This window comes from Tursiops truncatus, chromosome 16, assembly GCF_011762595.2.
Source record: "Tursiops truncatus isolate mTurTru1 chromosome 16, mTurTru1.mat.Y, whole genome shotgun sequence".
Lineage (NCBI taxonomy): Eukaryota > Metazoa > Chordata > Mammalia > Artiodactyla > Delphinidae > Tursiops > Tursiops truncatus.
In genome coordinates this window covers 71418326-71430513 of record NC_047049.1, presented here as the reverse complement: position 1 = coordinate 71430513, position 12188 = coordinate 71418326, and the positions used below count along the sequence as shown (strand labels likewise).

The 12188-nt window shown below is 42.9% G+C and overlaps 1 protein-coding gene across 12 annotated transcripts in view; it reads right to left on the bottom strand.

Annotated features, from left to right (window-relative positions):
- FAM13C (family with sequence similarity 13 member C) overlaps positions 1-11505 on the bottom strand; it is a 134152-nt gene extending 122647 nt beyond the window's left edge. For 7 of the 12 annotated variants that reach the window (XR_012326639.1, XR_012326640.1, XM_073793574.1 and 4 more), the window contains exons 1-3: positions 11043-11199; positions 4576-4632; positions 926-1121 (exon numbers count right to left, since the gene is read on the bottom strand). Coding sequence is in view for 10 of the 12 variants with exons in the window: in XM_073793574.1 (XP_073649675.1) it covers positions 926-1121; positions 4576-4632; positions 11043-11104 (315 nt within the window). In the remaining 2 variants the exon portion in view is untranslated. The other 5 variants (XM_073793577.1, XM_073793578.1, XM_073793580.1 and 2 more) reach the window with 5 other exon arrangements.
- Between the last annotated feature and the right edge of the window lie 683 nt (positions 11506-12188).

The following is a 12188-nucleotide window of genomic DNA, read 5'->3' as shown; positions in this document are numbered from 1 at the left end:
ACTGCCCAGCCAAAGTTGTTTTAGCAGGAAGATCAGCTGGTGCCCATTGGCAAAGTTGGACTGGACTTCAAGTTATTAGATAATTAACGTATTACACTGAGAGCCTCCCACATTATTTTTAAAGTTAACAGTTAGGTGTTAACAAAAAAGCAAAGGTCACATTAATGAAGCACCTATGTCCCCAAAACTGTGTTAGGTGCATTACAAGTATCTTAATGCTGGGACCATTAACCTCCTAGTAAGATTAAAATGGATTACATTCGTTTCATCTCTTTTAAAAGCACCATAAATTATTTGAGGGGTATTTAAGAGTTTTAAAAATCACATTCTTTGATACATCCCTCTACGACTAGAAAAGTAAAATAAATAATTGTGTATAAAATGTATTACTTGAATCAAGTTGGAAAGATGCTTCATTCATACACTTAAATACTTATCTACCTCAAAGAACCAGATTCTACACACACGTACAATCATGCACATACACGCTTGAGTGTTTTTCCAAAGCCACTAAACTGAAACCTAAGAAGAATGGCTCTGTATAACCCTGGGACTTCTGATTTGCTGAGAAGAGGCTCCAAGTTTGGGGCCAGAGTTACACACCCTAGATAAGTGAAGCTCATTGGAAATCCTCCTCCACCCTCCCCCACAAAGGACGCAGCAGCTCCCCTAAATCAATGTCAAAGTCCGGCATTTAAGAGTATCAGTTTGAAAGGGCGCTAAACGAGCAGCCTGCCCAGCGCACTCCTCTATTAACCCACGGGAGGGGCGCACGCACGCGTCCCAGGTCGCAGGTGCGCGATGGCAAGTCACGCTAATCTCCGCCTGCAAAATAACGTGCTCAGACCATCACCGTCACCGGAATGGTGCTCTCGCCAGAGGAGCACCCGTCTTGGCCAAGGTCTGAGGAGGTGGGGCCCGCTACCTGACTTTCTCCGTGGCTCCTCCCGTTCTCGGCCTTGAAGATGGACTTGGGCTTCCGGGACTTGAAGTTGCCCATGCTGGGTCGCAGCACGTCCAGCCTCGCGGGCTGCTCTACATGCTGCGGCGGCTCGCGGGACGGCACGGGCTCCTCTAGCGGAGCCCCGGCATCGGGATAATTTTCTTTATCGTCTTCATCTCTAGAACAGGAAAGACCCAATTTAGAAAGCACCCATTTTGTAGAAGGTGGACATGCTGGCAACAGGGAAGACCAGATCAACAGGCTTATTAGAAGGATGAACTAAGGTATCTACCATGATTATTTTTGTAATCTGGTCAGTTAATAAACAGTGACTGCTTTCAAATTGAAAACAAAAACAAAAAAAGTCTAATAATCCGCCCTGGGAAAGAGAGGCTGGTGACACTCACTGCAGCTCATTTACACGGTACCTAGCAAACTTTTTAGTGTAGGCTGCTTCAGAAGAACTGAATGTCACTTTTTAGATCACACCACATTCCCTTCCCATCTTTGCTAGTGGATACATACTTTCTGTAGTTGTAGCTTTGCACATACTATCATACTTGTTTTTCATTTTTCACTTCAAGATAGTTTCACATATGTCATGTTTTTCTCTCACCAATAATAATGTGAGATATTCCAGTTAGCTATTGTCATTCCTACATTATAGATTAACACTCTAAACCCCAGAGATTAAATAAAGGGCTAATTCACCCAGACCTGGAGTGGTCAGGTGGGTCCCCAGTCTCTCATGCATGTGTCCTTGGTTCAAGGCATGATGTTTCCTCCTCACTGGCAAGTCTCTAACCATCTCCTTACAACTTGCAGACGCATTTAAAAGTCTAACTGGGGTCTATTTTAATAGAATACATACTACCTCAATAGAATTAAGACAAGAGCCAAGTTCTACCCAGCCAAGCCATCTATCTGAACAACCCTCTCAACGCAAAGCCAGAGATCCCAGTATCTGGGTCCTGAGGGTGTGAACGGCTGGAGAAGACTGACCTGGCTGGCGTTACCTCCACACACTCAGCGCTGGGAGGGCAGTGTTCATTTTCACGCATCAATCAAATTCAACACAGCATCGCCCTCCCCCTTCAATTGCCTCAAAAACAGTGACATAATAACACTCTTATTTGAAGTCATTTGTCCCTCTTAAATCTAGATGCATTTTATTTTCTTATTTTGCTAAGAATTCAGCAACTACCATAGCCAGATGGAGCATTCCCTTTATACGATCAATATGATTGTCCTTAACCCATTAGCAATCATTCACTACTAGATCATGCAATTCTGTAGGACTGGCCACTTCCCCCAGGTGGTGTTTTTCCCTCCTGTGCCCTGACCAGCAGCACCCATAAAAGAGATTTTGGCAAGGTCAGCTAGCAAGCAATTCCTCATGGCTCAAGGATACATAAAGCCAAGAGACAAGAACAGCAAAAGAAAGATTTCTATGTCGACTGCTCAGGATGCCTTTTTACAAATAGAAGATTAAACTCACTAAGCTGATATCAGGAAGATGAGCTCCAGTTAGTCTCTGGGATAAGAGCAGAGAAAACATTGGGCCAGGATGTCTGGAACATGGCCGGGGTGCATGTCGTTGGACAAGATGTGGAAATAAAATGATGTGAAAGAGTTAAACTTAAGCCTCAGGACAAACTTAGTATCTGGTAAAGGAAAACCCAACGGGTGAAATAATTCTTCATGATAGTAACTGAAAACACAAACAACAAAACAACGTCAGTGACACTGGTTAATATTCTCCCTTAAGATCTGTAATTAAAAAAAAATTGTATGTCACTAATGGGTTTGGAAACCAGTATCACACCATGAGTTGGAACTACACTAGTTCATTTGAAATGCACGTCTCTCACTAGTGACAAATAGTACTCATCCGCACACCCTATGCTCCTGGGTGAGCAACGGAAGAAGCAACAGCGACCTCTACCATAGCCTAAGTGTTCCTCATTCGAGGAGGATTCTAGCACACTCAAGAGTAAAAATGACTTTTCAAATCTAAAACGACGCTTTTGATAGACTCCTTCCTAAAATAATACCTGAATTTTGTTTTACATATCATAGTTTCAAGGTGCCCAAAAGCTATAAATGTCATCCTTGACTTGAAAAACGGGGCAAAAAGCATCTTTATCTCATTACACAAATATAAAACCTAAATAGAAAAGTCATCTTTAGAAATACATTTCCAACCTATCACTGGTTCCTCAGAATCCCCAAAACAGAATATAGGTGACGTAATTTATGTCACCGCTTACTGGAATCAGTCATAACTGAGAACGAGCACGGTGTTCTGAAAAGAACAAGAGTCCAAAATATCCTCCTACTTGTTAGAAATGCAGCCGGAGCCACACCACCTCACCTCTGTGACCCTCATCCAGAAGATGCCGGCATCTCTACGTGACAGAGGCAGTACGGTCTCTGTGAAATGCCTACCAAAGAAAGTTGGCTCAAGACCACAATCCAATAAATGGGGGCTACTCTCACTTGGGGCCTTGGGCGAGTGGTTATTTGCAAAGAAAAAACTGAAGGTTATGTTTAGTCTTCCCAATACCTCCAGGATAAATTCCAAACTCCTTAGCAGGGTATATAAACCCTTTGTAATCAGGTCTTTGTTTATCTCTGGAACTTTATTTCTTACCACTCCTGGCATCCTCAGCTCTCAGGGTTCCTGCCATCCTGAACTGCTTGCTATACCTTCAAGTTGAATTATTTTCTCTGCCCTCTGTTGGCTTACCAGTAAGTTGCTCCCTCTGCTTGGTTTTTCGGCCTTATATTCCACCAAAAAAAAGAGTCATGTGACATGTGGAGTTTTCTTCAGGAATCCATCCCAGAAACCTCACTGGGCTATTTGGTCACTCTAAGTGAATCCTCTGTTTCCCGCTAGTAAAACAGCACTTAATGCACTGCAGCATCATCATCTATATTCTGGCCTATCTCCTCCAGTGAACTGAATTCCTGGGAGCAGGGATTGGTTTGAATTTCTCCATCCCGTATCTCCACTGGTTTCTGGCACACAAAAATGTATGAAACAAAGGCCTTCAACAAATGTCTGTTACCCAACAAGTGTCACACAGACCAGTGTCCAAATGCTGCCTCATAGCGGCTGTGTTACCTTGGATGAGCTATAATCCCTCTGAGCCTCAGTTTCTCCATCTAGGATGAGGAGGGAAACATCAGCTTCCTTTCAGTTGTTTAGATTAAATAATAAAATGCATGTGAAAGTGCTTGAGTGAAGCAGATGTAGAAGAAATGGTTAACCTGAAGGTTCTGCCATCATACCATGAACCCGGTGATGACCAAGATCCAGACACTCAATGCCACGTTTGGTGAATAAACCTAGAAGCTCTTCCTTAAGGTCTATGATGGGAACAGATGTGCTAATCAATGTTGAATTCAATAGGCATTTACTGAGCATTCTCCATAGAAAAGGCACCGTCCTGCGTGCTAAGGGGGGTATACAAAGTGGACAAGACAAAACTTCCTTCAACAGCTGATAATCTATTAGAAGAAACAGAACATGAGAACAAAGTATTAGAATTCAAAGAAGAGACTTAAGATACCAGACCCAGATGGTTTCTGTCCTTCATAATTAAGAACCAAGCAATGGTGAGTCCTACCTGAGACTAGAGCAGTCAGTCTGATCTTCATGCAGAGAGACCGTGTCTTCGTCACACCTGGAGAGAGGAGATAAAACCACATCAGATCCAACTGTCTGCTGCAGCAGAAGCAGCAACAGTCTAAAATTATCTGACGATTAGCACAGGAAACTAAAAAATGGAACAATCTTTACCACTCTCACTCAAGCCAGCATCAATTCCCCAATGTCTACCAGGTAATGATACCAATGTTGTCATATCATGTGAGCTTAAATGCTTAGAACCAGAGGTAACACTCCTTTTTCGTCCACTACTCCACACCACCTAAGCAAACAAGATCTTAGCAAGAACCTAAGTGTTCATAGCACTTGAGGTAACATCTGACACCAACACTGGTGGATTGCTGTTGGCTCAAAAGAGACTCCGCTACATGCCTCTTGGCATTTCTTCTGCCTCAAAGCAGTCCCAAACCACACCAGCTGCCCTTTGGCTCACTCCATTGGCCTCCAGACTTTCTTGACATCCTTCCTTTTCACAAAATTTCTGTAATAACCTCGTGAAAAATTCTTGGCTCTTCCATATTCAAAACTCTCCAGTGTTCCACACTGCCTAAGTGCCTCTGGAGAAGGACCATTCTCTCACTCTAGTGTATGAGGGAGCCTTCGTTCCTATTCTCAGCCCTTCCCACTCTGCCTCACCCCACACCACTCCAGCCTGGAATGCTTTTTTCCATCTTCAACTCCTACTCAGCCTTCACTGCTCCAGCCTCACAAGCCCTGTGAACTTTCCTCGCCACATTCACCCACGTGCCATGTTCCCATTTTAACCTTAGTACAGAACGGTTTACTCTTCATTCTGAGGTTTTAGTAACCAACTAGATCTTGCCTAGCACTGTTATGTAATTCCTTTGTACCTCTGAGATCTTTTAAATTAGCTGTTAATTCCATGAAAAGAAATAACCATCATTTCTTTTTCTAGATACACTGCCACAGTGCCTACAATGTTACCCCAGAGTAGACACTCAATAAATACTTGAATCAAATCATTAACTCGGGCCCCTCAGCAAGTCTGTTCCCTGGAATAATTGAACAAGCATTTATTGAGCACTTGCTGCCTTCCAAGTACTGCCTTAGGCATTGGAGCTGTGCTTCTCAAACTTTTTGGGATTCACGATTGACCAGTTGGTTTTCTATTTCCAATCCACTGTGGAGAGATAATTTGGTAAAAAGGTCGCAGGAATATCAAATTCCTATAAAAGTTATTAAAGGCATACTCCCTATTTCTGTACTGTTCTTGTCTCAGACAAGTTACAATTTGTGAACAACACTTTGAGTAGCACTACTGCTAAAGGACAGAAAGTTGAGAAAGACCTAGACCCTGCTCTGACAGAGTCCCAATGTAATGAGTAGACATAAATAAACAAATATCTACATACATAGATATAACCATAATACAGTATTTATACTACATGAAATCTTTTAGAAATTTAAAATATTCCTTACCAGCAGTGGTGTATAATTTACCCACAAAACAAACTGATGAAAGCTTCAGTCCTCTTCCCTTACTATCCCTTTTAAATTATGGTTTTGTAATGAATTAAACAAAGGCTCTAACCTAACAGACTCTAACCCTCTTTACCTGCTGGCAGCTGGGGAAAAAAAATGCATCGACTTAACAAAATGCTCTCCTTAACAAAATGAACTCAATTTCCTTGCTTTCCCATTTTTTTTTTTTTTGACTCTCAATAACGCACTTTGTCCATCTCATGGAAAACAACAATTAAATTCCTAAACGTTGTCTTGTTCTCCTCCATTAGAGGCATTTACTGTAATAGATCGTCGGAGCTGTATAATGAATAAAAATGTTTCCCAATAAAAACAACCTAGCTAAGTAGAAAAGCCAATGAAGAACAGAAATCTAGAATTGTTGCTTCCAAAGAACTAGGGTTCAAACAGAGTTTCAACCTTACAGCTCAACAATACCTATTGTTTGGGAATTTGGCAAGAACTATTTTTTTCTCCTCCTCATTTGATTTATTAATTTTTCTTCCCAAAGTACAATTAGTTAAAAATAAGAAATCGGCACCAGAACATACAAAGTTGCAGATGCTTTCTGAAATCTGAAGCCAGACCTAATTAGCTGATCCGATTTTAAGGACTACTGAACAACTCCAGTCATCACTCAAGAAAACACAATTCCTAGCTTGCAGACATAGCGATGAAATAGATCTCCTTATGGCTTCTGTGGCACACATATGCAAGCTCTTTTAGTTCAATTTCCATTTGCTTTGATGAAGACCATCAAGCTCTACTCAATTAACATCTTTCTGATTGTTCTACTGATTCCTCACCCAGGAGCCCCCGGCAAATGCACAATACTGGCCTAATTATAAAACTGGATTCCACACTGGGAACCCATATCCAAATATTCCTACTCCTGGAAAAAAAATCAACTCAGATCAAGTGTCCAACTGGTCTTGGGCATGAGATTCTCTTCCTACATGTTATTCCAATAAAAGAATTTAAAGACCAACCCTTTAATGATGTTCTTTGTAAATTATCAAAACCAGGCATCTTCTAGTACAAACTTTTTCAAACTATAAATTGTGACCTATTAGGAGGTCCTGATATTAGAGAGCAGCTACCGGCATTTTGTTGTTACTATTGGTAGAGAAACAGAATAGAAAATGTCAGTATAGTGAGGGTTAAGTGTTATTTCATGAAACTTGTTTAAATAAACCATATCTATACATTTGTGCTGGACTGCAACATAAAATGTGTTTATTGTTGTTCACAGTAAAAAATGTGAAGACACCTCTATTAACTGACTTCCTTTGAGGTTCTCATCAACTAGATTCTAAGTTCCCAGAGTTCTTAATTTGTTGTTGCCCAGACAATACATGGATAATTTGTCCTTGCCCTCATTTCTTTGTGAAATGCTCAGGGTCGTAACTCTTCTATTTGGACTTTTGCTTCCTCTATCAACCACAAACAAGAAAAAGTTAGATGGTACTTTATAGTTCACCTTCTCTTTCATATGATCTCAATTAAGCCTGACAATGGTGTGAATTACCTTCACACAGGGGCTGAGGAATTTCCCAGGATTCCAAGGCGTAAAGCAGTGATGCCTGTGTCACTTCTGCTCCACCACACTAAGCCCACTGAACAGTCTCTTCAGTCTACGTTCCCAGGGGTTCACAAGAGAGAGAAAGACTTGTTTCTTAGGATAATGGTGGAGTAAGAAGTACCCATGAGAGGTTCTCTTTTTTGTCTTGAGGTAAATAAGAAGAGAGATCTCAGTCTGGTGAGTAGATAAACTGTAGTTGTACCCGGAAGGGGACTTCTATTCCCTGCAGTACCATGTCCCTTGAAGGCACAGTTGCAGGGGTATAGCCTGCAATCCTGTGGGATTTCTCAAAGTGTGTCTGATTAAAATACAGGTTCCACTATATGCAATATCCTGGGATAAACCATAATGGAAAAGAATATAAAAAAGAATGTGTGTGTGTGTGTGTGTGTGTGTGTGTGTGTATATAACTGAATCACTTTGCTGTACAGCAGAAATTAACACAACACTGTAAATCAACTATACTTCAATTTTTAAAAATAAATTAATTTAAAAAATGGAAAAAAAATAGCAAGTTCCAGCCTCATCCCCACCCGCAGCCCCACTAGATCAACTCTCTGGGGGTGGAGCCCAGGAATGCGAGTTTTTCTGCCCTCTCCCCACATAACTAGTATGCTTCTGAACAGTTCAACACTGACCTAAAGGTTTAAAAACCCAGACCAGCAAGTGGGCTGACTCCAACATAATCACCCACTTCTAGGTTCCCACTTGGGAATAAAGCCTGGGAAGCTGGATTTTCACAAGCCCCCATTCCCTTCCCCAGTTGATACTGATAATCAGTTGGTTTTGAGAATTACTGTGGTTTTGAGAATTACTGCTTTGCATGATAACTAATTTGTTGCAGAATTCATTGCTGGGCAGGCTTCATTTCAAATAACAGGTTAGCCAGGGCAACAGAGGAAATGACCATGGAAAAATAACAGATGAAAGGGCGCTGCAGATACAGAAGAGAAGGCCAAGGCCAAGGCCATTCTGCTCTCAGAAGAATTTGGGTAGCAAAAGAAATTGAACTGGTCCAGAGCTGCACAGACAGGGCCAGGCATGGGAGAAACTGAGAAAAGCATAAAATACATCCCTGAGTCCCTCCCAATTCCCCTTCACCTTGACTCTTATAAGACCCCCAGCTGGCAAAGCAGAACCCTCTTAGGTTAGACTAGCTGCTAACATAATTTATATTAAAGTATTAATGACAATTTGAATCCACCTCCCAGGGGCACAGACTTTTTAATTTCCATTTTAATAAGGGTCACCACCAGAGTTCTTCATCCAAAAACAAAATCATCTCTAGGTAGAATTTCAGGCACTAAAAAAGATAAGTACATGTGGGTAGGAGGAAGTAGGAGTGAGGTGGGGATAGGAGAAAGGGGACGTTTTCTCATATCTAAAACATGTAAGAGAGGCAAGCGCCTCCTCTGTGCATGCCGAGACCAGACGTGAACATTTACCGATTACATGCTACTTCTTTGTCTCAGTGTAGTGCATCCTGGTCCTGCTGACTTTAGGGTCATGCCCAGAGAACCACGGAAAACGGTTCATATTACTGAGGGGAGGAGAAAATACTATATTAGAGGATGACTAGCTTTAAATGATCCTCGTCTGTACTGTTACACCTATGAAGATTTGGTATGCTTTAATGTTCTCCTCAGGTTTTTAGATTAGCCAGATGGCATTCCCATTGTCACTCAGTGCCTTTTAAAATAAATCACTGTCACTTCTGTGAAAACAACAACAGGACCTTATGCAATCAGAACTCCTTGGGGAGTGTCCAAAGACAAGGTACCAGACTTTCCCCAGCATTTAACTATAAAGCCATTTTTAAAAAACTGTCCATGTGAAATCTAGAATTAAGTGACTCCATTTTGAAGCTGCGATGCCTATGGCTGACTCTGGGGATTCAGCCACACAGGGGTCCTGAGAATCAGGCCCAGAAAGCATCTGGTGCTGTAAGCACAGCACAAGGAGGAAAGCAATACCTGTGCACCTGAACCAGGGAGTCACAGCCTCATCTTTGGCCTGCATGCTTTGGCCTGCATCTCTCCCCACTCTTAGGCTTTTAGAAAAGCAAAGCTGTAGCACCATTACCAAGCAGTCTCATTAAGGGGACACAGCAGGTCCCAATGAGTATTCTACATTGGATCTTCTAAAATCAACCCTGGGCCTTTTTTTTTAAAAAAAAAAGTAACTAAACTTAAGTGAGCCCAAAGCTCAACACTGAGAGCAGCACATCCAAACAGAGAAACAAAGGAATGTGAAAAACAAGAGGGCCCGGGAAGCCCTGCAGCCCTCATCACCCAGTCATCGTGACAGTGACTTGAAACTCACATAATTTATTTGCCTTTTAGGGAACTTTAGCAAATAACTCCCAAGTTACCGGGACTTCTGTATCAAACTTTTTTTGATGCAGCATTTTTAAATGTAGTTGAGTATACAACCTTATACCCCCTTTTTCCTGAAAAAATGTTTAGAGTGACTTCTATCGTAAGGTCCCGGAAGTAAACATAATGAGTTAGCCTAGAGAAAGACTACTAAATAAAATATAGACATTTCATACATATATGGATATATGTAAATTATATATCAGTGACATATAGTATTAGCATAATATACTACCTGTTAATTTTTAACATATAACATAGTATTAGAAAAACATATTAAGGAAGGGATGACAAGAATTAAAACCACAAACTATAAATATCTAATAAAAAAATACCATGCATGCTGGCCTTGAGTAAAATATTCACTCCTTCATTCCATGTTTGAACGGTGTTAGTCGTCCCAATCGAAAGCTTTAACCATGAGACTAGATAACGCATTCCTCCTATAGCCAGATCTCTGAGGGCAGAAGACAAAATTGACAAAGGGCATGCAAGAAAAGTTTACTCTACTGTGTCTTAAAAGTCTGTACACAGCAGAGGGTGAGACTAAGTTTAGCCTATTTATCACATGCTGGAATCCAACTCATTTCACATCCATCTCCTATTTGCCGTAAATGTACACAGCATGCTCCATGAAAACAGACACCAGCGTTGGCAAAATACAACAAAGCTTTCCTACTGACATGTCAGAGAGATTTATTTTTTTAAAAAATCTGAACTCCAAGAACACGTATTTTGGAGCACTGAGCTCCCGCAGGCCATCAGTTTGTTTTAATCACTCTCCCGTAGTTGCTAAAAGACTGATTTCAACCTGTAAAGATTTCTGGGCCCCATCGGTCCCCACATCTCGCGGTCTTCACAACCCCAGATTACAGGAGACAATGCATCTAGTACCCAGAGCGGCTGGAAACGGTAGAGGATACCTTCCCGATAGTTGCTTCCTGAGAAAGGCATGCAAATCTTATTTTAATGACGAAAAGCACTTACTCTGTTACAGCGGTGCTGCTGAAGGAATTATCCTGAAGGCTGAAACAGAAACAAGAAAACATCAGCCAAGTCCGGCCGGGGAGCCGTCTCCCTGATTGCTCTCCGGGAGTTAGAGCACATACACAAACATGGCATTGCAAGGCAAGTCTCAGGGCTCCCCGGCACACTCGCTCTACCTTGGGCTGCTGTCTGCACATGCTCGTAACGACACCCCCAGCAGGGGCCCGGCCGCACGGGCGAACCACAAAGCCCGGCAGCCCGCGAGGCTGCGGGGACAGAGCTGGGCGGGGCGCGGCGGCGGGGCCGGGACCCCGGGACCCCGGGACCCCCTCGAGGAGCACCTGGAGCGTGACCGCACGACCCCAATCTCGCCAGCCGAGCGCCGAGTTTAATCCGGGCCTCCCGGTACCCGCCACCCCCGGGAAAGCCTGACTGTTTCTGCCTAGGTGCTGAAATCCGCGGGCGACTTGCTTTCTTCCAGACGTCTCCTACCAGTTTTACAGAGCTACCTCCCTCTAGGGATGGAGGCTCGCAGAGATTCAGAAACCGTTCAGAAAAAGCTGGAAGGGAACGAGAAGGGGGAGGGAAACATAGCTGCTGTTTTGGGGGTGTGGATGTGTGGGTGTGTGTTTATTGCCCAGGAAAAAGAAAAGCCTCTGAAAGAGGGCTAGCTGCATCACACCAGATCTGTCTGCACTCTGTTATTTCAGTCCCGAAGAGGAAGCGCCCAGCCCCGGACTGCAGAGCTGTGAATGAGCCCACGCAGGGCGGGTGAAGAATTTGTTCCAGGCATTAGCTGGTGACTGGGTGGGGGGACCGTGAGCGAGATGGGGTTTCCTCTGCAAGAGCAGCCCGCCCGAGCTCCACTCCCAACCACCTTTACAAAAGATGAGAGAGCAAATGCACCCACGCTACCGCCTTTAAATAAAGGCAGCCTTGCTGGGGGAGGGGAAGGCTGTTAGCCCCTACTTGCTTCGTTACCCTGGAGATGTTTGTCCTGAACTCTTTCCATCGTTAATTTCTCCTGCCCGTTGACCTTGATATAGAGTGAACAGTCACCTGGGAAAGATGCTTATTTTGAATTTCGAATTAAGAAGATTCCCCATTCCCTTCTTTTAACTTCTCCACTCCCAGAAGCAGCTGAGA